This window comes from Ranitomeya variabilis, chromosome 8 (genome assembly GCF_051348905.1).
Source record: "Ranitomeya variabilis isolate aRanVar5 chromosome 8, aRanVar5.hap1, whole genome shotgun sequence".
Lineage (NCBI taxonomy): Eukaryota > Metazoa > Chordata > Amphibia > Anura > Dendrobatidae > Ranitomeya > Ranitomeya variabilis.
In genome coordinates this window covers 143,803,653-143,830,578 of record NC_135239.1, presented here as the reverse complement: position 1 = coordinate 143,830,578, position 26,926 = coordinate 143,803,653, and the positions used below count along the sequence as shown (strand labels likewise).

At 43.8% G+C, this 26,926-nt stretch overlaps 1 protein-coding gene across 4 annotated transcripts in view; it reads left to right on the top strand.

Annotated features, from left to right (window-relative positions):
* The window catches only part of XPNPEP3 (X-prolyl aminopeptidase 3), a 180,678-nt gene that overhangs the window by 131,912 nt on the left and 21,840 nt on the right, over window positions 1–26,926 (top strand). For all 4 annotated transcript variants that reach the window (XM_077276083.1, XM_077276086.1, XM_077276084.1 and 1 more), the window contains one exon: window positions 3,945–4,065. In XM_077276083.1, the coding sequence (XP_077132198.1) occupies window positions 3,945–4,065 (121 nt within the window). The remainder of the gene's footprint in view (window positions 1–3,944; window positions 4,066–26,926) is intronic.

Here is a 26,926-nt window from a genome sequence, read left to right as displayed (position 1 = left end):
AGCCTTACTGCGATCTTTGGGAGGCAAAATTAACAAATCAACAGTAGGTGAAGAATTGGTTTTATTTATTTTTTACATTGTTCCTCATGCGGTATAAGTGATTAGATGACTGTGTTCTTTGGGTCAGTGCGATTACAGCGATACCAGATTTATATCGGGTTTTTATGTTTGGCTGCTGTCACATACTAATTTATTGCAAAATAAAGTTATTTTGCATCACAATATTTTGAGAGCTGTAATATTTCTATATTTCTGCTGACAGAGTCATGTGATGGCTTGTTTTTTGCGGGATGAGAGGACTTTTTTTGTACCATTTTCGGGCACATGACATTTTGTGATTGCTTTCGCTTCTGATTTTTGGGAGGCAGAATGAACAAAAAACAGCAATTCAGGAATTATTTTTAGGGTTTTTTTCTATGCTGCTCACCGTATGATAAAAGTGATAAGGCAGCTTTACTCTTCGGGTCAGTATGATTGCAGTGATGCCATATCATTTTTTTGCGACTTTTACACAATAAAATTATAGAAGTTCTGGCTATCAGACATATTTATGGAAGAGTTCTGGCCAAAAACCATACTTTCAATATCATAAAAAAAGCCAAGCGACTCAACTACGCATAAAATGTAGGAACTGGAGTGCAAAATAATAACAGGTGCTCAGAGTAACGACTCAAAATATGGAATATTTGGCTGTATCAGAAGGCAGTTTGCTGCTCTCTCAGTGGCTACAGATGAATGTGATAAGTCTGAAGGTAGGGAGAGTGAAGCAACCGCTGATTGGCTGCAGAGCTTGCGTGATGTGACAATGTTACCCATGACCCGGCGGAGACAGTGCCATCACAGTTGGAACGGCGCTGGCAATGGAAGTGAGTATAGGTGTTATTTTCTTACTAGGGCCAGACATAAAGATTGAGAAGGGGTTGTCCGAGTAGTGGACAACTCCTTTAGAGATTTGTCCGACTTCTCCCAGCACTGCTGGAGGTGATTGACAAGTCTTTTCTATAGTGAGAGACCTGTCAATCTCCTACAGTGGCACTTGGAAAAACGAGCCAGGTCAGCATTGGACTGTTCTTGTCTCTGCATATGGTCCCTGGCTGGATCGTCTGTTTATAACTAATCTAAATCTTCTAACTATAACTATTCTAAGTCTTCTAAACGAACACCTGGTTGCAGTCATGTAGCCAGGCATTGATTCATGCTGTCCGAGTTTTGGGCACCATAAATCAGGTGACATGTTCGCTGAAACTTTTTAAATAAGGGACATGTATGCTCCAATGATGTGATTTAATGTTGCTTTGATATCTAGTATTACTGATTTATTTTTCATGAAATGTTTGCTAATCATGTTTTAGAAGGGTATAAAATCTGATAAGGTTAATCATGAATACACACCCCAGACAAAGCTGAACAGGCCACACTCCAGTTGGGCAAGTGGGCACATTTCTTTTAGAAAGCGTGCAGGACGTTGTTTTTAACTACTCTCCTTTATCTGGGTCTTGTGAACTTAATTAAATGTGTTTGAGTGCAAAGCTTCAGTGCATAGCGGAGCTTCTTTATTGTGGGGATTTTTTCAGTTTTACGTCATACAGGTATGGGAAGTGTAAGCCTGGATAACCTCTGAAAGATGGATACCACTGTCTGTTGCTCAAAGTTGGGTGGTTGGCAAAGAAAAAAATTTGTCGTTCACCAACTACTTTTACACCTGCAGCCTTATTAGAGAACACTGACTTTTTGAATATATACATATATACACTCACCGGCCACTTTATTAGGTACACCTGTCCAACTTCTTGTTAACACTTAATTTCTAATCAGCCAATCACATGGCGGCAACTCAGTGCATTTAGGCATGTAGACATGGTCAAGACAATCTCCTGCAGTTCAAACCGAGCATCAGTATGGGGAAGAAAGGTGATTTGAGTGCCTTTGAATGTGGCATGGTTGTTGGTGCCAGAAGGGCTGGTCTGAGTATTTCAGAAACTGCTGATCTACTGGGATTTTCACGCACAACCATATCTAGGGTTTACAGAGAATGGTCCGAAAAAGAAAAAAAATCCAGTGAGCGGCAGTTCTGTGGGCGGAAATGCCTTGTTGATGCCAGAGGTCAGAGGAGAATGGGCAGACTGGTTAGAGCTGATAGAAAGGCAACAGTGACTCAAATCGCCACCCGTTACAACCAAGGTAGGCCTAAGAGCATCTCTGAACGCACAGTGCGTCGAACTTTGAGGCAGATGGGCTACAGCAGCAGAAGACCACACCGGGTACCACTCCTTTCAGCTAAGAACAGGAAACTGAGGCTACAATTTGTACAAGCTCATCGAAATTGGACAGTAGAAGATTGGAAAAACGTTGCTTGGTCTGATGAGTCTCGATTTCTGCTGCGACATTCGGATGGTAGGGTCAGAATTTGGCGTAAACAACATGAAAGCATGGATCCATCCTGCCTTGTATGGAGCATCTTTGGGATGTGCAGCCGACAAATCTGCGGCAACTGTGTGATGCCATCATGTCAATATGGACCAAAATCTCTGAGGAATGCTTCCAGCACCTTGTTGAATCTATGCCACGAAGAATTGAGGCAGTTCTGAAGGCAAAAGGGGGTCCAACCCATTACTAGCATGGTGTACCTAATAAAGTGGCCGGTGAGTGTATATATATATATATATATATATATATATATATATATATATATATATATATACACTCACCGGCCACTTTATTAGGTACACCTGTCCAACTTCTTGTTAACACTTAATTTCTAATCAGCCAATCACATGGCGGCAACTCAGTGCATTTAGGCATGTAGACATGGTCAAGACAATCTCCTGCAGTTCAAACCGAGCATCAGTATGGGGAAGAAAGGTGATTTGAGTGCCTTTGAATGTGGCATGGTTGTTGGTGCCAGAAGGGCTGGTCTGAGTATTTCAGAAACTGCTGATCTACTGGGATTTTCACGCACAACCATCTCTAGGGTTTACAGAGAATGGTCCGAAAAAGAAAAAAAATCCAGTGAGCGGCAGTTCTGTGGGCGGAAATGCCTTGTTGATGCCAGAGGTCAGAGGAGAATGGGCAGACTGGTTCGAGCTGATAGAAAGGCAACAGTGACTCAAATCGCCACCCGTTACAACCAAGGTAGGCCTAAGAGCATCTCTGAACGCACAGTGCGTCGAACTTTGAGGCAGATGGGCTACAGCAGCAGAAGACCACACCGGGTACCACTCCTTTCAGCTAAGAACAGGAAACTGAGGCTACAATTTGTACAAGCGCATCGAAATTGGACAGTAGAAGATTGGAAAAACGTTGCTTGGTCTGATGAGTCTCGATTTCTGCTGCGACATTCGGATGGTAGGGTCAGAATTTGGCGTAAACAACATGAAAGCATGGATCCATCCTGCCTTGTATGGAGCACCTTTGGGATGTGCAGCCGACAAATCTGCGGCAACTGTGTGATGCCATCATGTCAATATGGACCAAAATCTCTGAGGAATGCTTCCAGCACCTTGTTGAATCTATGCCACGAAGAATTGAGGCAGTTCTGAAGGCAAAAGGGGGTCCAACCCGTTACTAGCATGGTGTACCTAATAAAGTGGCCGGTGAGTGTATATATATATATATATATATATATATATATATACACACACCGTATATATGTGTGTGTGTCTTTGTGTCTATGTGCTGGCCGCAGCTGTATTTCCTTATCAATACATAGTGCAGCCCCCTTCATTGTTTCCGTAGCAGTTGCGGCAGGTGCGAAGGCAATTAAGTAGTGAATGGCTGAGATGGGAGTATCCATTTAAAATTCTGTCTTCAAAAATAAACCACACAAGTTTCCCTAAAAGCAGACTGAAAAAAAAGATTTTTATTAGAAGTTAAGTCATTTTTCTGTTATAAATTAATTAAGAGAACAAAAACCTTTTTGATTGAATGTGTTGTTCTTTTTGCAGGCTGCACGGAAGTATTGCCCACACCATGTTGGGCATTATCTAGGCATGGATGTGCACGATACTCCTGACATGTCCCGATCTTTACCTCTCCAGCCAGGCATGGTGATAACTATAGAACCAGGTGAGAAGAAGGACTGCCATTTATTTGGTCTGAGACTCGATTGAAACCTTTTCCCAACATACGACATACTATTACGTCATATGTCGGGTTCCTAGCTTTGAAGCACAGATAATTATAAAATAAAAAAGAATGGGAGTAACAAAACGCTACTCAAGAAAAGGGAGAATCCAGGGTATCTTTACAAAGCACTTATTCAAGTTTCATAAAAAAAACGGTACTACGCGTTTTGGTATTGAACCAAGGCTTTTGTCAAGCCATAATGCAGTAAGGCCGGTTTCACATTTGCTTTTGTGTCCGCAGCGTTTCTTCCGCAATTATCCGCATGCGTTGTGTATTCCTATATTTAACATTAGAGACGCATGTGTTTGCGATCGGTTGCGTTTTTCTGCGTTTGGCGACGCATGCGTCATTTCGTCGTCTGCGGTTTGGCGCGGTAAACGCTACATGTAGTAATTTTAGAGGCATCAGTTTGCCACCTAGAAACGTATGCGGTTGTTAGCGGAAGGAATGCTGCAAAAAAACGCATTGCTGTCTATGTGAACGCATGCGGCCGCAAGCACATGCGTTTGCTTGCGTTTGTGAACGCATGCGTTGCACCACAGGAAAACAGGTCTAGACACTGATTAGCCACCCCCCACATAAAAAGTGATAAAGGGAGTGAGTGGACATTTGCAGGTCACTACTCAGCAGACAGAGAAGCTTTCCAGATGCAGCAGAGCAGACACAAGAAGGAATCTACACTCTGAACAATGTGAGTATATCCTAGCTAATGTCTTTATTTTCTATTTTCTGTCTCTATATGTCCTAATTTCTGCCATTTCTTTCTTTCTGCATGCATCAGAATGTCATCATCTTCTGAGGAGGAGCAACGTCCTGGGCCTTCACAAGCCGAACATGTCAGTGAAGTGAGTACTCACCTTCTCAGATTGGTAAGTATTCACTGTCAAATCTATACATGTGACAATTTTTTTTTCCTTTTTTTAGAGCACCTCTTTCACTGCGGCAGAGGCTGAGCAGGAGCAGCGGGTTCACGGTCGGGTGGCAAGGCGGCAGCGTGTAAGTATACCTGGCTGACTGTTTATTGTATCCTCACTTTACTATTCTTGAATCTTCCTTTCTTTACTTTCCTCTTTCTTTACATTTTTCTTCTGGACTCCTTTTTTTTCTTGACTTTCAATACTCATGCCAGTTTTCTGTCTCTGTTTTCTTTCTTTTCCTTATGTTAATGTCTCCAACCTTAATGTCTTTATTTATTTTTTAGGTTCCAGAACGGGATGAGGACCTCATTGACAATGACATCCTTATCTCCCTTGTCCATGAGCGAGTCCCATTGTGGGATACCCGGGTTCCGCAGCACTCGGACAATGTTCCCGGCGGCTATGGAATGAGGTGGCCAAAGTGATGTGGGATGGCAGGGACAACTCCCCGACTTCGGTCCGAAATGCATTTTGTAAGTATTGCAATGCAGTGTGATGCAGCAGAGAACTTGGCCGGGATCACACAACTGTGTGTGATGAGAGAAACTCTCAGGAGTTTCTCTCCTCACACACACTTGTGTGAGCACGGCCAAAAGTCCATTGTCTAACCATTATTTTTTGTTTCTTCAACAGTGCTCAAAGTCAAAACACGTTGGCTTTCGATGAAGGACCACTTCAACAAGGACCTTTGTCAAGAGAGCCGTGTTCCTAGTGGTTCTGGAGCAAGGATCCGAAAATATAAATACCACCGCATTCTGGCATTTTTGAGACCGGTCCTTGCCCAGAGAACGTAAGTATTTTTTTGGTGTATTAGGTTGTATTGTATTGCCATAATCTGTATGTTTCTATTCCACAGGAGTTGGCGTTTTGTAAATGTTTGGTATTAATTTTTTTTTCTTTTTTCACAGCACATGGAGCAGCACTCTTGACCCTGGTTCTGGAGCTGTCCTTCATCAGACAGCCACGGACCCGTCCCAGCCATCCAGCAGCGCTGCAGCAAGTGGGCCTGCCACACTAACTAGAGACCAGGAAGCTGGTCCATCAGGTGTTCCCCTCTCCCAGTCCTCTGCCTCTGCCCCTTTTCTTGGGGGCTCTTCTCGGCAGCGGCAGAGGGCCTCGGACAGGTCACTCATGCCCGAGTTTTTGCACTTGAGCTCGGTTTTTCACGATGGACTCAAGGCGATGGGTGACCGCCTGGATACTTCCATTAGCCATATGAATACACGTATCCAGGAGGTCACCAAAAGCCTTGACCAAGTAAAAGCCGACCTCCAGAGGCCAGCACATCATTTTTTTAGTCAAATTGAACAGGGCATGTCGGAACAACTTACTCCTGATCTCCAGCTTAGTGTCATGCAGGCCTGCAATGCTGCTTACGTGCAGGCTATGCAGCAGAGTCGGTATTTTCAGCAGACAGTGGCGACATATCCACCTGTGCCTACACTGTCACGCTTGCCCTCAATGCCGACTTCTGCTGCATACCACTGTACGGCCACCTCCATTCCAAGCACTGCTGGACACCACAACAGCACCACCACCATGCCGAGTGCTGTTGGACAGCCCACCGCCACAACCATGACAACTGCTGCTCCTGCTTGGACTTCCTCCACTGACACCACCATGCAGCAGCAGGACCCTGGCATGGCCTTCCGCTCCGCCACCACGATGCAGCAGGACCCAGGCATGGCCTTCCGCTCCACCATGCAGCAGCAGGACCCAGGCATGGCCTTCCGCTCCACCATGCAGCAACAGGACCCAGGCATGGCCTTCTGCTCCACAATGCAGCAGCAGGACCCTGGCATGGCCTTCCAAACTCCAACCGCAACCATGCAGCAGCAAATACCCTGACAGTTCGGCCACTATGACCAGGCCGCAAGAAATGAGCCCGCCGAGGCTCACCAGGCCGCAGCGCCGATCCCAAAAAGGGAAAAAGAAACACCGGACTATTTCTATTCCTCCCCCTCACCTCCCAATGTGTCTGTATTGTCAGGTTTGTCTCACCCTTCCAGTGTGTCTCAGCCCTCTCATGTGTCGAGCCTCATCCCCGATCTGCCAGACCCTAGTAATTTAATTGCCCCCTCTCCTGCCACCCCTGCATCGTCCACAGTGAGTCAAGCTTCACAGCTACATAACCCCCCGTTTCCAGCACTCTACCCCTAGCAGGCGCAGTTAATTTTTTTGGGGGGGTTTAAAAATAAATAATAATGTTTTTTGCCCAAAAAAATGTTTGGTTAATTGTGTATTTCGCCGCCGGCAACACACACCGTGTGCCAAATAAAACACTGCGCCGCACACTTTATTTTTTGGCCACCTCATAGCTCCAGTAGTTAGCAAGTACAACACTGCAGCTTTGTGTGTCTTTGGTATAGAGATATGAGGTGGCCCAAAAAATGTATACTTGTATTTTCTCCATAATCTCTTCCTTCTGCTTACTCTGTGACTAGTGTTGCAGACTGAAGAGAAAATGGCGGCAATACAAAGCATAACTATACTCAACAGGTCATATGTCCAAAAACTTATTAGTTAGGACACCTGACCTGGTGAGTAGAGAACTGCCTTGTATAACCTCCATTTTCTCTTCTGTGTACGTAATCTATTTCACACAAAGTGAAGGGACGATGGAGGTCATACAAGGCATATCTGTACTCACCTGGACATGTGTCAGAAATAGTGAATTCATGAGGCTGTTATATGTGCATCATGAATTCATTATTTCTGACACCTGACTTGATGAGTATAGATCTGTTTTGTATTAAACAGCCATCGTCTCTTCAGTCTGCGTCCAATAGATACTGCAGAACAGAATCAAGACGCAATGACGTCAACAACCTTACCACTAACAACCTAAGTGGTTTGTAGAGGAAATACATAAGAGACACGGTCAAGATGCCAAAAAAAAAAGTTTATTAACAACAAATATTAGTAACATTTAAAACATAACTGGTACAGACCAAAACCCAACAGGACATTTACACAATTTTGTCCTGCCATGCCACACACGTCCAATATCAGAATCAAAAAAGGCAGCAAATTGGTTCCGCATGTGGCCAACTTCAACAGTTGACCGCAGCGGGTGATGCTGGTAATCTGGCAATGGATTTGCAACTGGTTCATCCAGTTCAATGTTGGGTTGCTCCTTAGCCATTATGTAATTGTGGAGAACCACACAGGCCTTGACCACCTCATCGACTGTCTCCATTTTTAGATTAATGGCTGTTTCAAGAATGCGCCATTTTGAGACTAGAATCCCAAAGGTACACTCTACTGTTCTTCGGGCCCAGGTCAGTCTGTAGTTAAAGATCCTTTTAGTGTGGTTCAAGTCCCAACTGGAATATGGCTTCAGTAGGTTTTCACACATATGAAAGGGCAGTGGGCCTTCAGTGTTGGGGAGAGGTCGTGGCCGTGGAAAATTAAAATTTTTGCCATACACACGTCGGCCCATATCCGAGTTCTTGAAAGTCTGGGAATCGTTGCCACTGCCAAAAGCTCCAATGTCCACCGCGAGGAAGCGACAGTCCGCATCTGCTATTGCCATGAGCACAACAGAAAAATATTTTTTGTAGTTGAAGTACTCTGATCCTCTTCTAGCTGGTTTGATAATGCGGATGTGCTTTCCATCCACCGCACCTAAACAGTTGGGGAAATCACACACACTCCAGAATTTCTCTGCAATTCCCATCCACATGTCCTCGGTGGGTAGGGGTATAAACTAGTCCCGGAGAACATTCCACAAACCCCGGCAGGTGTCCGCAACTATTCCAGACAGGGTGGAAATTCTAAGCCGGTATTGGAAGTGGAGGGATGATAAGCTCTCTCTGGTTGCCAGAAATCTGTAATTAAATAAATAAAAAATAAATTACAATCAATTCTATTTATGGGGTTGTTCTGCTAAAGACATAAAGGAAAATACAAATAATACATGGCAGACCAACCAAAATTATGACTGGCATTTGTTTAGAATTGTTACGTACCTTAATGTAACCAGCAGACGTTCCTCTGCTGGAATCGCTCTACGGAGCTGGGTGTCCTGCCTCCGGATGGCTCCTTGGACACGACCAAGCAAATCCCGAAAAGAGTCTTGCAACATCCTGGTGTATTCCAGGAATTTGTCCGGGTTGGCATTAAGCTCGCCATATAGCGTGTGATAGGCTCCACGGCTCTCACGTAGTTCGATAATGGGGTGTCGCCAAAAACGCCTACGCCGTGTCCTTCTCCGTCTTTCGCGATTTCTGTGTTGTTCCCAAGCAAGCGCACAGGCAAGAAACAGCTTGATGCTTAAACCCAGGTTGAAATAAAAGCTCTCCATGCGAAGATCCATCATGACACAGGATACAGTATCACACTGTTAAGATTTCAGCAGTCCTAGGTTCTATATATAGATATCCCATAATAGACGCCCTCTATAGTCCCATTGGCGGTGTCTGGTTATCTAGATTTTTCTCCTGTAAAATTTTCCACCATGCGCACAAAAAACGCAAACGCATGACAAAAAGCATGGAAAAGCGTGAAAACGCGGCGTTTTATAAACCGCATGCGTTCCCGCATGCATCTAAAAAAATGTTGCATTTGTACGTGTTTCTATATGTTTTTTCCTGCAGTTGCCGATGCGGATTAAACGCTGCAGATTCGAACGCAAATGTGAAACTAGCCTAACAAAGATAACAAGACAAAACAGGGAAAGGAAATGACCTCACACAGTACCAGGGAGAACTACAAATAAAATATGTACTAGGTAAGGAGCCCCTGACCGGATTTGAACCCAGAGCTCTAATATTTGGGATACACCAGTGTTAACCACTGTGCCACTGATCCAGATGTCAGATTCATAGTTCATTACCAACAATACATAAATATTAGTACAAAATATAAAAGAACTAATTGCAGGAAATTGGCGACGAAAAGTGTGATGTGGCAGGACTGCACTCGGTATAACAGAAGAAAAGTGCTAGGTAATGGTTTTCAGGTATAAAATAAGTGTACATAATATACCTTTCTGCTACAGAGATATATGGTATCACCACAACCCCCTCACAGATTATATCAATACAATCTTAAATCACTTATGTATTAAGTAGATCACATATTTTATGAGGCAATAATTTCCTCTGCTAAACATATATCACCCCAACCCCCTCTCTGTAAATTACAGAGATATATGAAAGAAAATACATTTGACATATCTTTAAAAAGGGTTGTATGAGGGTAGAAACATTATATTTTTTTCTAAGAAACGCACCAATTTTGTGTTTGACATTGCAATTTAGACTCTTTTAGATGAATATATATGTATGCAAGAATAGAGTAAAACAATCCACCAAAAGAATACAAAAAAAGTATGTTATTTGACCTAACGACCGCCGATACGCCTTTTAACGGCAGCAGATAAGGGTACTTATTCCTCAGCGCCACTTTTTTAACTGCGCTGAGAAATAAGTGTATAGTGCCCCGAATCCAGTGTGTGAAATTCTCTGGGGTCTCGGCTACCGGGGGAGAACATGATTGGAAAAGCCGACCCCAGTGTTGCGATCACCGTTATTCACGGCTGCAAAAAAAAAGTCCGATTTCCCATTTAATTTCTCTCTCCTCTGATGTGATCGCACATCAGAGGAGAGAGAAAAGGGGTCCCCCACTCATCCCCAGTACCTACGGTGTCCCTGGACCCTCCTACACCCCCCGTGATGTCCCCCGGCTGGGAGCGTCTTCTTCCAGGAAGAAAATGGCGGGCGCATGTGCAGTGTGCCCACTGAGATCTGCCATCCGGCAACAATAGGAAATTTTTCCTATTGGTTCATTTTGATCAATGTGATAGACCCTATCACAGTGATCAAAATAAAAGATAGTATATCAAAACCCCCTCTATAACCCCCTTAGTTAGGTAAAAATAATAAAAAAAGGTATTTCCATTTATCCATTAGGGTTAGGGTTGGACTAAAGTTAGGGTTGGGCTAGGGTTAGGGTTGGGGCTAGGCTTAGGGTTGGGCTAAAGTTAGAGTTGGGCTAAAGTTAGGTTTAAGGTTGGGCTAAAGTTAGGGTTGGGCTAGGTTTAGTGTTGGGATTAGGGTCAGGGGTTTGTTGGGGTTAGGGTTGGAGTTAGAATTGGGGGTGGCTCCACTGTTTAGGTACATCAGGGGGTCTCCAAACGCGACATGGCGCCGCCATTTATTCCAGCCAATTTTGCGTTCAAAAAAATCAAACGGTGCTCCCTCCCTTCTGAGCCCAGTCATGCAGCCAAACAGTGGTTTTGCCCCACATATGGGGTATTGGCGTACTCAGGAGAAATTGCACAACAAATTTTGAGGTCCATTTTCTCCTGATACCCTTGTGAAAATAAAACAAGTTTGGTTTTAAAGTTAGTTTTTTGTTAAAAAAGTAAAATGTTCATTTTTTCCTTCCATATTGCTTTAGTTCTCGTGAAGCACCTGAAGGGTTAATAAACTTCTTGAATGTGGTTTTGTGCACCTTGAGGGGAGCAGTTTTTATATTAACCCCTTCACCCCCAAGGGTGGTTTGCACGTTAAAGGGAACCTGTCACCACGTTTTTGGAAGATGGGATAAAAATAGCGTTAAATAGGGGCAGAGGTGGGCATTACATTAGTGTGTTTGTTATGCGTTTATTACCCACCTAAGTTGCCGAAATACCTTTGCAAAGTCTCCGTTTTCGCCTGTCAATCAGGCTGGTCTGGTCAAAATGGCGTCTTGTCTTCCCCCAGATTTTGCGTAGTTTTCCGTTGGTGGCGTAGTGGTGTGCGCATGCCCAAGGTCCCGAATCCTCTGCCAGGGGATTTAAAAAAGCGCGCTGTTCGTGATTTCATTGGTGATCGGTGGGCGCGGCCATCTTCCTTTGGCCGCGCGTGCGCAGAAGCGGCGCTCTGCTGGCCGCGGCTTCAGGAAAATGGCTGCGGGATGCCGCGCGTGCGCAGATGGATATCGCGGCGGCCATTTTCCTGAAGCCGCGGCCAGCAGAGCGCCGCTTCTGCGCACGCGCGGCCAAAGGAAGATGGCCGCGCCCACCGATCACCAAGGAAATAACGAACAGCGCGCTCTTTTAAATCCCCTGGCAGTGGATTCGGGACCTTGGGCATGCGCACACCACTACGCCACCAACGGAAAACTACGCAAAATCTGGGGGAAGACAACGCCCTTTTGACCAGACCAGCCTGATTGACAGGCGAAAACGGAGACTTTGCAAAGGTATTTCGGCAACTTAGGTGGGTAATAAACGCATAACAAACACACTAATGTAACGCCCACCTCTGCCCCTATTTAACGCTATTTTTATCCCATCTTCCAAAAACGTGGTGACAGGTTCCCTTTAATGACCAGGCCAATTTTTACAATTCTGACCACTGTCCCTTTATGAGGTTATAACTCTGGAACGCTTCAACGGATCTTGGCGATTCTGACACTGTTTTCTCGTGACATATTGTACTTCATGATAGTGGTAAAATTTCTTCGATATAACTTGCGTTTATTTGTGAAAAAAAGGATATTTGGCGAAAATTTTGAAAATTTCGCAATTTTCCAACTTTGAATTTTTATGCCCTTAAATCACAGACATATGTCACGCAAAATACTTAATAAGTAACATTTCCCACATGTCTACTTTACATCAGCACAATTTTGGAACCAATTTTTTTTTTGTTAGGGAGTTATAAGGGTTAAAAGTTCACCAGAAATTTCTCATTTTTACAACACCATTTTTTTTAGGGACCACATCTCATTTGAAGTCATTTTGAGGGGTCTATATGACAGAAAATACCCAAGTGTGACACCATTCTAAAAACTGCACCCCTCAAGGTGCTCAAAACCACATTCAAGAAATTTATTAACCCTTCAGGTGTTTCACAGGAATTTTTGGAATGTTTAAATAAAAATGAACATTTAACTTTTTATCACACAAAATTTATTTCAGCTCCAATTTGTTTTATTTTACCAAGGGTAACAGGAGAAAATTGACCCCAAAAGTTGTTGTACAATTTGTCCTGAGTACGCTGATACCCCATATGTGGGGGTAAACCACTGTTTGGGCGCATGGCAGAGCTCGGAAGGAAAGGAGCGCAATTTGACTTTTCAATGCAAAATTGACTGGAATTGACATGGGACGCCATGTTGCGTTTGGAGAGCCCCTGATGTGCCTAAACATTGAAACCCCCCACAAGTGACACCATTTTGGAAAGTAGACCCCCTAAGGAACTTATCTAGATGTGTGGTGAGCACTTTGACCCAACAAGTGCTTCACAGAAGTTTATAATGCAGAGCCGTAAAAATAAAAAATCATATTTTTTCACAAAAATGATCTTTTCGCCCCCATTTATTTATTTTCCCAAGGGTAAGAAAAGAAATTAGACCACAAAAGTTGTTGTGCAATTTGTCCTGAGTACGACGATACTCCATATGTGGGGGTAAACCACTGTTTGGGCGCATAGCAGAGCTCGGAAGGGAAGGAGCGCTATTTTACTTTTCAATGCAAAATTGACTGGAATTAAGATGGGACGCCATGTTGGGTTTGGAGAGCCCCTGATGTGCCTAAACATTAAAAAATCCCACAAGTGACACCATTTTGGAAAGTAGACCCCCTAAGGAACTTATCTAGATGTGTTTTGAGAGCTTTGAACCCCCAAGTGTTTCACTACAGTTTATAACGCAGAGCCGTGAAAATAAAAATTCCTCTTTTTTTTCACAGAAATTATATTTTAGCCCCCAGCTTTGTATTTTTACAAGGGTAACATAATAAACTGGACCACAAAAGTTGTTGTCCAATTTGTCCTGAGTACGCTGATACCCCATATGTGGGGGGGAACCACTGTTTGGGCGCATGACAGAGCTCGGAAGGGAAGGAGCGCCATTTGGAATGCAGACTTAAATGGATTGGTCTGCAGGCGTCACGTTGCATTTGCAGAGCCCCTGATGTACCCAAACAGTAGACATCCCCCACAAGTGACCCCAAATTGGAAACTAGACCTCCCAAGGAACTTATCTAGATGTGTTCTGAGAACTTTGAACCCCCAAGTGTTTCACTACAGTTTATAATGCAGAGCCGTGAAAATAAAAAAAATTTTTTTCACAAAAATGATTTTTTAGCCCCCAGTTTTGTATTTTCCCAAGGGTAACAGGATAAATTGAACCCCAAAAGTTGTTGTCCAATTTGTCCTGTGTACGCTGATACCCCATATGTGGGGGTAAACCACTGTTTGGGCGCATGGCAGAGCTCGGAAGGGAAGGAGCGCCGTTTGGAATGCAGACTTAGATGGATTGGTCTGCAGGCGTCACGTTGCATTTGCAGAGCCCCTGAAGTACCTAAACAGTAGAAACCCCCCACAAGTGACCCCATATTGGAAATTAGACCCCCCAAGGAACTTATCTAGATGTGTTGTGAAAACTTTGAACCCCCAAGTGTTTCACTACAGTTTATGTCATGATTCCCAATGGCAGGGAAACATCAAAACACAAAAATAACGGACGAGCTCTGGGTGATGGAATCTCGAGCTGACCGTGAGCTAAATCTACCACACAACTAATAGTAGCCAGGGAGCATACCTACGACTTCCTAGATGCCACGCGCCAGCCGGAGGACTAACTACGCCTGGTAGAGGAAGGAACAGACCTGGCTTACCTCTAGGGAAATACCCCAAAAGATGATAGCAGCCCCCCACATGTAATAACGGTGAGTTTAAGAGGAAAAGACATACACAGTATGAAAGTAGATTTAGCAAAGAGAGGTCCACTTACTAGATAGCAGAAGGATACAAAAGAGGACTTCACGGTCAACTGAAAACCCTTTCAAAAAACCATCCTGAAATTACTTTAAGACTCCTGTGTCAACTCATGACACAGGAGTGGCAATTTCAGCCCGCAAGAGCTTCCAGCTACAGAGAATAACAAAAACTGCAAATTGGACAAAAGATACAAAACAAAAGGACAAAGTCCACTTAGCTGATCAGCAGACTAGTAGCAGGAACATGCAACCGAAGGCTCTGGTTACAATGATGACCGGCAAGGAAATGACTGAAGAGCAAGGCTAAATAGGAAACTCCCAAACACTGATGGGAGCAGGTGAACTGAGACAGCAAAGCACACACAAGTCACCAGTACCACCAGCAACCACCAGGGGAGCCCAAAAAGCGGATTCACAACAGTACCCCCCCCTTAAGGAGGGGGCACCGAACCCTCACGAGAACCGCCAGGGCGATCTGGATGAGCCCTATGAAAGGCACGAACCAAATCCGAGGCATGAACATCAGAGGCAGTTACCCAAGAATTATCTTCCTGACCATAGCCCTTCCATTTAACCAGATATTGAAGTCTCCGTCTGGAAATACGGGAATCCAAGATCTTCTCTACAACATACTCCAATTCACCCTCCACCAGCACAGGAGCAGGAGGTTCAGTAGAAGGAACCACCGGTACCTCATATCTCCGCAACAACGACCGATGGAATACATTATGGATAGCGAAAGATGCCGGGAGGTCCAAACGAAAGGACACCGGGTTAAGTATCTCCAAAATCCTATAAGGACCGATGAACCGAGGCTTAAACTTAGGAGAAGAAACCCTCATAGGGACAAAACGGGAAGACAACCACACCAAGTCCCCAACACGAAGGCGAGGACCAACACGACGACGGCGGTTAGCAAACTGCTGAGTCCTCTCCTGGGACAACTTCAAATTGTCCACCACTTGTCCCCAAATCTGATGCAACCGATCCACCACCGCATCCACTCCAGGACAATCCGAAGATTCCACCTGACCAGATGAAAAACGAGGATGAAACCCTGAATTGCAAAAGAAAGGAGAAACCAAAGTGGCAGAACTAGCCCGATTATTAAGAGCAAATTCTGCCAACGGCAAAAAGGCAACCCAGTCATCCTGATCCGCAGACACAAAACACCTCAAATAAGTCTCCAAAGTTTGATTAGTTCGCTCCGTCTGGCCATTAGTCTGAGGATGGAATGCAGACGAAAAAGACAAATCAATGCCCAACCTGGCACAGAATGCCCGCCAAAATCTAGACACGAACTGGGTTCCCCTGTCAGAAACGATGTTTTCCGGAATACCATGCAAGCGAACCACATTTTGAAAATATAGAGGAACCAACTCAGATGAGGAAGGCAACTTAGGCAATGGTACCAAATGAACCATTTTAGAAAAACGGTCACACACCACCCAGATGACAGACATCTTCTGAGAAACAGGGAGATCAGAAATAAAGTCCATAGAGATGTGCGTCCAAGGCCTCTTCGGAACAGGCAAGGGCAACAATAACCCACTAGCTCTAGAACAACAAGGCTTTGCGCGAGCACACACATCACAAGACTGCACAAAAACACGCACATCCCGAGACAGGGAAGGCCACCAGAAGGATCTAGCCACCAAATCTCTGGTACCAAAAATTCCAGGATGACCTGCCAGCGAAGAAGAATGAACTTCCGAGATGACTCTACTGGTCCAATCATCAGGAACAAACAGTCTACCAGGCGGACAACGATCAGGTCTATCCGCCTGAAATTCTTGCAAAGCACGTCTCAGATCTGGGGAGACAGCAGACAAAACAACCCCATCCTTAAGGACACCAGCAGGTTCAGAATCCCCAGGAGAGTCAGGCTCAAAACTCCTAGAAAGAGCATCTGCCTTAACATTTTTAGAACCCGGTAAGTATGAAACCACAAAATTAAACCGAGAAAAAAACAACGACCATCGTGCCTGTCTAGGATTCAGGCGCCTGGCAGACTCTAGATAAATCAGATTCTTGTGATCAGTCAAAACTACCACCTGATGTCTGGCACCCTCAAGCCAATGACGCCACTCCTCAAATGCCCACTTCATGGCCAAAAGCTCCCGATTACCAACATCATAGTTTCGCTAGGCGGCCGAAAATTTTCGAGAAAAGAACGCACAAGGTCTCATCACTGAGCAGTCGGAACTTTTCTGCGACAAAACCGCCCCCGCTCCGATCTCGGAAGCATCGACCTCAACCTGAAAGGGAAGAGAAACATCAGGCTGGCGCAACACAGGGGCAGACAAAAAGCGGCGCTTAAGCTCCCGAAAGGCCTCCACAGCAGCAGGGGACCAATTGGCAACATCAGCACCCTTTTTGGTCAAATCCGTCAGAGGTTTAGCAACACCAGAAAAACCAGTTATAAATCGACGATAAAAATTAGCAAAGCCCAAGAATTTCTGAAGACTCTTAAGAGAAGTAGGCTGCGTCCAGTCACAAATAGCCCGAACCTTGACAGGGTCCATCTCAATAGAAGAAGGGGAAAAAATGTACCCCAAAAAGGAAATCTTTTGAACCCCAAAAACACACTTTGAACCCTTTACACACAAAGAATTCTCCCGCAAAACCTGAAAAACCCTCCTGACCTGTTGAACATGAGACTCCCAGTCATCAGAAAAAATCAAAATATCATCCAAATACACAATCATAAATTTATCCAAATATTCACGGAAAATATCATGCATTAAGGACTGAAAGACTGAAGGTGCATTAGAAAGGCCGAAAGGCATTACTAAATACTCAAAATGGCCCTCAGGCGTATTAAATGCGGTTTTCCACTCATCCCCCTGCTTAATTCGCACCAAATTATACGCCCCACGAAGATCAATCTTAGAGAACCACTTAGCCCCCCTTATGCGAGCAAACAAATCAGTCAGCAAAGGCAACGGATACTGATATTTGACTGTAATTTTATTCAGGAGTCGATAATCAATACAAGGCCTCGGAGAGCCATCCTTTTTAGATACAAAGAAAAAACCAGCTCCTAAAGGAGATGAAGAAGGACGAATATGTCCCTTATCCAGGGACTCCTTAATATACTCTCGCATAGCAGCATGTTCAGGTACAGATAAGTTAAACAAACGACCCTTTGGAAATTTACTGCCAGGAATCAGATCTATGGCGCAATCACAATCTCTGTGGGGAGGGAGTGAACCAATTTTTGGCTCCTCAAAAATATCACGATAATCAGACAAAAATGCCGGAATCTCAGAGGGAATAGATGACGAAATGGAAACCAAAGGTATGTCCCCATGAGCCCCCCGACATCCCCAGCTTAACACAGACATTGTTTTCCAGTCAAGGACTGGGTTATGAGATTGTAACCATGGTAATCCAAGCACCAAAACATCATGCAAATTGTACAACACAAGGAAGCGAATCACCTCCTGATGGTCTGGAGTCATACGCATAGTCACTGGCGTCCAGAATTGTGGTTTATTACAAGCCAAAGGCGTAGAATCAATACCCTTCAGAGGTATAGGGACTTCCAGAGGCTCTAAATCAAACCCGCAGCGCCTGGCAAAGGACCAATCCATAAGATTCAGAGCGGCGCCAGAGTCCACATAGGCATCCACGGTAATAACTGATAATGAACAAATCAAGGTTACAGACAGAATAAATTTAGACTGTAAAGTGCCAATTGAAATAGACTTGTCAACCTTCCTTGTACGTTTAGAGCATGCTGATATAACATGAGCAGAATCACCACAATAGAAGCATAACCCATTTTTACGCCTATAATTCTGCCGCTCGCTTCTGGACAGAATTCTGTCACATTGCATTTTCTCTGGCGTCTCTTCAGAAGATACCGCCAAATGGTGCACGGGTTTGCGCTCCCGCAAACGCCGATCAATCTGAATAGCCATTGTCATGGACTCATTCAGACCTGTGGGCGCAGGGAACCCGACCATAACATCTTTAACGGCATCAGAAAGGCCCTCTCTGAAATTTGCCGCTAGGGCGCACTCATTCCACTGAGTAAGCACAGACCATCTACGAAATTTTTGGCAGTATATCTCAGCTTCATCTTGCCCTTGAGATAGGGCTATCAAAGCTTTTTCAGCTTGAATCTCCAAATTAGGTTCCTCATAAAGCAACCCTAAAGCCAGAAAAAACGCATCCACATTGAGCAACGCAGGATCCCCTGGTGTCAATGAAAATGCCCAATTTTGAGGGTCACCTCGCAGCAAAGAGATTACAATCTTAACCTGCTGGACAGGATCTCCAGAGGAGTGAGGTCTGAGAGAAAGGAACAATTTACAATTATATTTGAAATTCAGGAACCGAGATCTATCTCCGGAAAACACCTCTGGTGTAGGAATTTTAGGTTCAGACATCGGAGTATGTATAACAAAATCTTGTAAATTTTGAACCTTGGTAGCAAGATTATTTAAACCTACAGCCAAACTCTGAGGGTCCATCTTTAAACAGGTGAGATCAGAGCCATTCAAGGATTAGAAGGAGAGAAAGGCAAAGGCTGTAATTAGAGCTGAAATACAACTGATCCAACTATGGAGCAAGCATAGGGGGGGGGGAAAAAAAAAATCTACAGACTTCTTTTTTCTCTCCTTTCTTCTGCCAATAACTTTAACATTGGCCGGTCATACTGTCATGATTCCCAATGGCAGGGAAACATCAAAACACAAAAATAACGGACGAGCTCTGGGTGATGGAATCTCGAGCTGACCGTGAGCTAAATCTACCACACAACTAATAGTAGCCAGGGAGCATACCTACGACTTCCTAGATGCCACGCGCCAGCCGGAGGACTAACTACGCCTGGTAGAGGAACAGACCTGGCTTACCTCTAGGGAAATACCCCAAAAGATGATAGCAGCCCCCCACATGTAATAACGGTGAGTTTAAGAGGAAAAGACATACACAGTATGAAAGTAGATTTAGCAAAGAGAGGTCCACTTACTAGATAGCAGAAGGATACAAAAGAGGACTTCACGGTCAACTGAAAACCCTTTCAAAAAACCATCCTGAAATTACTTTAAGACTCCTGTGTCAACTCATGACACAGGAGTGGCAATTTCAGCCCGCAAGAGCTTCCAGCTACAGAGAATAACAAAAACTGCAAACTGGACAAAAGATACAAAACAAAAGGACAAAGTCCACTTAGCTGATCAGCAGACTAGTAGCAGGAACATGCAACCGAAGGCTCTGGTTACAATGATGACCGGCAAGGAAATGACTGAAGAGCAAGGCTAAATAGGAAACTCCCAAACACTGATGGGAGCAGGTGAACTGAGACAGCAAAGCACACACAAGTCACCAGTACCACCAGCAACCACCAGGGGAGCCCAAAAAGCGGATTCACAACAAGTTTACAACGCAGAGCCGTGAAAATAAAAAATCCTTTTTTTTCCCACAAAACTTATTTTTTAGCCCCCAGTTTTGTATTTTCCCAAGGGTAACAGGATAAAAAAATGTTCCAAAAGATGTTGTCCAATTTGTCCTGAGTACAGCGATACCCCATATGTTGGGGTAAACCCCTGTTTGGGCACACAGGAGAGCTCTGAAGGGATGGAGCACTGTTTTACTTTTTCAACGCAGAATTGTCTGGAATTGAGATCGGATGCCATGTCCCGTTTGGAGAGCCCCTGATGTGCCTAAACAGTGGAAACCCCCCAATTATAACTGAAACCCTAATCCAAACACACCCCTTACCCTAATCCCAACGGTAACCCCAACCACACCCCTAACCCTGACACACCCCTAACCCTAATCCCAACCCTATTCCCAACCGTAAATGTAATCCAAACCCTAACTTTAGCCCCAACCCTAACTGTAGCTTTAAGCCTAGCCCCAACCCTAGCCCTAACCCTAGCAATAACCCTAGCCCTAACCCTAGCAATAACCCTAACCCTAGCAATAACCCTAGCCCTAACCCTAGCAATAACCCTAGCCCTAACCCTAATGGGAAAATGGAAATAAATACATTTTTTTTATTTTTTTATTTTTCCCTAACTAAGATGGTGATGAAGGGGGGTTTGATTTACTTTTATAGCGGGTTATTTAGCGGATTTTTATGATTGGCAGCCGTCACACACTGAAAGACGCTTTTTATTGCAAAAAATATTTTTTGCGTTACCACATTTTGAGAGCTTAAATTTTTCCATATTTGAGTCCACAGAGTCATGTGAGGTCTTGTTTTTTGCGGGACGAGTTGACGTTTTTATTGGTAACATTTTCGGGCACATGACGTTTTTTGATCGCTTTTTATTCCGATTTTTGTGAGGCAGAATGATCAAAAACCAGCTATTCATGAATTTCTTTTGGGGGAGGCGTTTATACCGTTCCGCGTTTGGTAAAATTGATAAAGCAGTTTTATTCTTCGGGTCAGTACGATTACAGCGATACCTCATTTATATCATTTTTTTATGTTTTGGCGCTTTTATACGATAAAAGCTATTTTATAGAAAAAATAATTATTTTGGTATCGCTTTATTCTCAGGACTATACCTTTTTTATTTTTTTGCTGATGATGCTGTATGGCGGCTCGTTTTTGCGGGACAAGATGACGTTTTCAGTGGTACCATGGTTATTTATATCCGTCTTTTTGATTGCGTGTTATTCTACTTTTTTGTTCACAAAATCGATCACATCACGTTGCTGCGGGGGTCTCGGTGAAACCCGCAGGGAGCCCCCTCCCTGCGCGATGCTTCCCTATACCGCCGGTACACCGTGATCATGTTTGATCGCGGTGTGCCGGGGGTTAATGTGCCGGGGGCGGTCCGTGACGGCTCCTGGCACATAGTGCCGGATGTCAGCTGCGATATGCAGCTGACACCCGGCCGCGATCGGCCGCGCTCCCCCCGTGAGCGCGGGCGATCGCGTATGACGTACTATCCCGTCGGTGGTCATACGGGCCCACCTCGACGGGATAGTACGTCTAATGTCAGAAAGGGGTGGTATAAGGTGCGTTCCCCAAACTCACTTCAAATGTGAGGTGGTACCTAACAAAATGGTTTTGTAAATTTTGTTGGAAAAATGAGAAATCGCCGATCAACTTTTAACCCTTATAACGTCCTAACAAAAAAAATTGTTTCCAAAATTGTGCTGATGTAAAGTTGACATGTGAGAAATGTTATTTATTAACTATTTTGTGTGACATCACTCTCTGCTTTAAGTGTACAAAAATTAAAAGTTTGAAAATTACTAAATTTTCAACATTTTTGCCAAATTTCCGTTTTTTTCATAAATAAACGTAAGTTATAGTGAATAAATTTTGCCAGTAACATGAAGCACAATATGTCATGAAAAAGCAATCTCAGAGTCAGTGGGATATGTTGAAGCGTTCCAGAGCTACATCTTCATAAAATGACAGTGGTCCGATTTGTAAAAGTTGGCTTGGTCTTTAAGTACCAAATTAGCTCTGTCACTAAGGGGTTAATACATAAAAGGCACATCTCCATTGGTGGATTTATCAGCTAAACACCACGGTCCCGCATGGCATCAATAGCAGACAGGATCTGATTTACCATTATGAATACAGAAGCACCTATTTGATGTAATATATGATCCTAGCCTGTAAGGGGTTAAATACCCTATCAGATTTCTCTGCACAGCTGACCCTATCAGGTAGCCGGATCTGGTGGGTTGGGATCGAACTGTGAACTAGTTTAAAATGTTCAGTCTACCATTAGATCCTTGCCAATGATTAAGACGCACGTTTTTGCGTTGAAACGCGTATGTTTTTAATGTCTGGACTATGACTTAATTGTTTTAATGTTATTTGAAGATGTGGAATAAAAGAAAATGGATTTTATGGACTTACAGCGCTGAACTTATTCCTTTCAAGTATATTATGAGTTCTCTAAATTTTAACTCCCTTTCCTTCCCTTTCCCTGATTTACTTTGTTTACCAATCCTTCCCCTTCCCTCTGTTTTATCCTTATGTAAAAATGTAAAATTTAATAAACACAGTTGAAACACAAACCCACCAATTGCAAAAATAAATGGAAGAATACATATAGTAAAAGTCACATGGACATAACAATTAAAAGACCATATCAATGATACAGCTATTAAAAACAAAAGAATTGGGTACAAGAAAAATCAGGTGCAACACCACAGGTACAGTGTAGTTAGGGGGAGCCTAGTAAAAGACCTATATATTAAATAATGTGACAGTGCACCAAGTCTATCCAGAAAAAGTCAGAAAGTCTCTTGCGGCTATGTAAATGCAAGCATGATTAGTAATATGTATATCATGTAAAGCCATAATGTTCAAGCATATGAGCATTGACTACAGCAGGATGAGCATCTCAAGAAATAGTTGCTTTTACCCATATCTGTCCTGTGGTGTTGCACGCACGGCCTCAATGCGCGTTTTGCGTGTGCTTCCTCAGGGGGTTGTTGTGGTATGGTCTGTCCCTAGTGCCCCCATATAAACCTCTCTGCCAGGTGTCACTCGTATCGCTGAAGACGGGGCATGTGGACGATAATGAGCCACGGAAGTTGCGTCATTCCGGGCGGCATGATGCGGGTCACGGGAATTACCCAATGATGTCACTGACCCGCACGTGTCATACGCTGGCGCCGGAAGTGACGCTCCGGGACTCGCTCGCATCAGACATGTGCACCAGCAATGAGCTATGGCACTCGGCTGCCCCAAAATCCCTCCCCTTTCTCATAGGAGTACACATGTCGCATTCAGATGGTGCGAGGGCAGAAGACCAGGTATGATCATATATCACAGACATTGGACATATATATCAGATCGGTTTACAACTATCAAGACAATTTACCTAGAAAAAAGCATCTCTGACATATACCGTATACACTCGAGTATAAGCCGACCCGAGTATCAGCAGAGACCCCTAACTTTGCCACAAAAAACTGGAAAAACTTAATGATTCGAGTATAAGCCTAGGGTGGGAAATGCAGCAGCTACCGGTAAATTTCAAAAATAAAAATAGATACCAATAAAAGTAAAATTAATTGAGATATCAGTAGGTTAAGTGTTTTTGAATATCCATATTGAATCAGGAGCCCCATATAATGCTCCATACAGTTCATGATGGGCCCCATAAGATGCTCCATACAAAATACGCCCCATATAATGCTCCATAAAGTTTATGATGGGCCCCATAAGATGCTCCATATTAAAGTATGCCCCATATAATGCTGCACAAAGGTTAATAATGGCCCCATAAGATGCTCCAAAGAGATATTTGCCCCATGTAAAGCTGCACAAATGTTGATTATGGCCCCATAAGATGCTCCATAGAGATATTTGCCCCATATAATGCTGCACAAATGTTGATTATGGCCCCATAAGATGCTCCATAGAGATATTTGCCCCATATAATGCTGCACAAATGTTGATTATGGCCCCATAAGATGCTCCATAAAGATATTTGCCCCATATAATGCTGCATAAAAGTTGATTATTGCCCCATAAGATCCTCCATAGGAAATTTGCCCCATATAATGCTGCATAAAAGTTGATTATTGCCCCATAAGATGCTCCATAGGAAATTTGCCCTATATAATGCTGCATAAAAGTTGATTATTGCCCCATAAGATGCTCCATGGAAATATTTGCCCCATGTAATGATGCATAAAAGTTGATTATTCAGTGAAGTGAAGTTTTCAGTTAATGATATACTCGTGCTCCAGGGCGGTATTGTAGGCAGAGTCTTATCTTCCTGTTCTAAGCCAGAGAAACCAAGGAAAGACGTGCCCACAGGCCACTCCGAAGCACAAGCATGTTTCCTCATCATAGAGACAAAGCTAGACGCACAGAGTGAGAGAGATGCACAGAGTGAGAGAACATAAGTTCCAATAAGTCTTACTAAAAGTTATAGTTGACGCCATATTAAACAAGCTCCATTCACGTATTCAGAGTTCTTATTTACTAAGCAATCCTATAAAAAGGTGAGAAACACACACAATGTAGGCAATGAAAGAAAGTACAAGAGTCCGGAGAAATCCCAACTATTATTTTGGGCCTCAAAATAGTCCCATGGGGCCCAAACAACTTTGAAAATGTCCACTCTCACATTAATCAAGGCACATATATTCCATCCTGCGAATATCAGCTGTTCTATTTAGTAAATTTGGTAAGAGGGAGGAGTGGTCTATTTCCATTGAATAGCGATCAAACACCTAGCTGCAGTTAACGTATACAATAATAATCTGACTGAGTTCTTCCCCATCCCTCTAGGAGAAACATTTAGTAGATGGATAGCAGGATCCAGCTCAACTTCCACAAAAATAACTTTTTGGATTAAGGCTAAGGCTAGTTTCACACTAGCGTTTTGCTGAGCTGCGGAGGGCTGCGGACTTCCTCCGTGAAGCCCCACCCATGGCCGCACCTCCGCCGCTCAGCTCCGCCTACGTCCGCATGCGGCCTGCGCACCTATCTTTAACATTAGGTACTCAGGTTGTGCGGATGTATGTGGATGCCTCCGCATGCGTCGTTTTGACAATGCAGAGAAAAAAAGAAATTCCAACCAGCTGCATTCGACGCAGGTCGCCTCAAAACGACGCATGCTGAGGCATCCGCATACATCTGCACGACCTGCGTACCTAATGTTAAAGATAGGTACGCAGGCCGCATGCAGACATAGGTGGAGGTGTGGCCGTGGGCGGGGCTTCATGGAGGAAGTCCGCAGCCCTCCGTAGCTCAGCAAAACGCTAGTGTGAAACGAGCCTAAGTTCACATTAGCGTTCTGGGGCTTTGCGGAGGGATGCGTACTTGCTCCGTTAAGCTCCGCATACTTCTGCAGGCGTCCTGCATACCTATCTTTAACATTGGGTACGCAGGACATGAGGATGTATGTGAATGCTTCGTTTTGACGCGCCCGCCGTCCGCACAAAACGCAACTTGTTATTTTCCCTTGACCTATTCAGCTTCTACACCATGTTCCAAATGATTATGCAAATGACATTTTTCTCGAATTTTCCTAAATGGTCGATGCAAATGACAGTCAGTTTAATAAAAGTCATCACCCGTTAGAGTATACATCAAATTTTATTGAAGAAACCTCCCAATGATAACAGTATAATTTCCAAAATGAATAAAAACTCAAAATGCACTGTTCCAAATTATTAGGCACAGTAGAATTTCTAAACATTTGATATGTTTTAAATAACTGAAAATGCTCATTTGTGGAATTTGCAGGATTAGGAGGTCACATTCACTGAACAAAAAAAGCTATTTAATTCCAAAACATCCTAACAGGCCAAGTTACATGTTAACATAGGACCCCTTCTTTGATATCACCTTCACAATTCTTGCATCCATTGTACTTGTGAGTTTTTGGAGAGTTTCTGCTTGTATTTCTTTGCATGAAGTCAGAAAAGCCTCCCAGAGCTGCTGTTTTGATGTGAACTACCTCCCACCCTCATAGATCTTTTGCTTGATGATACTCCAAAGGTTCTCTATAGGGTTGAGGTCAGGGGAGATGGTGGCCACACCATGATTTTCTCATTTTATGCCCATAGCAGCCAATGACTCAGAGGTATTCTTTGCAGCATGAAATGGTGCATTGTCATGCATGAAGATGATTTTGTTCCTGAAGGCACGTTTCTGCTTTTTATACCATGGAAAAAAGTTGTCAGTCAGAAACTCTATATACTTTGCAAAGGTAATTTTCACACCTTCAGGAACCTTAAAGGGCCCTACCAGCTGTTTCCCCATGATTCCGGCCCAAAACATGACTCCTTTACCTCCTTGCTGACTTCGCAGCCTTGTTGGGACATGGTGGCCATCCACCAACCATCCACTACTCCATCCATCTGGACCATCCAGGGTTGCTCGACACTCATCAGTAAACAAGACTGTTTGGAAATTAGTCTTCATGTATGTCTGGGCCCCCTGCAACCGTTTCTGCTTGTGAACACTGTTTAGGGGTGACCGAATAGTAGGTTTATGCACCACAGCAAGCCTTTGAAGGATCCTACACCTTGAGGTTCGAGGGACTCCAGAGGCACCAGCAGCTTCAAATAACTGTTTGTTGCTTTGTAATGGTATTTTGGCAGCTGCTCTCTTAATACAATTAATTTGTCTGGCAGAAACCTTCCTCATTATGCCTTTATCTGCGTGAACTCTGTCTATGCTCTGTTTCAGTCACAAATCTCTTACAGTATGATG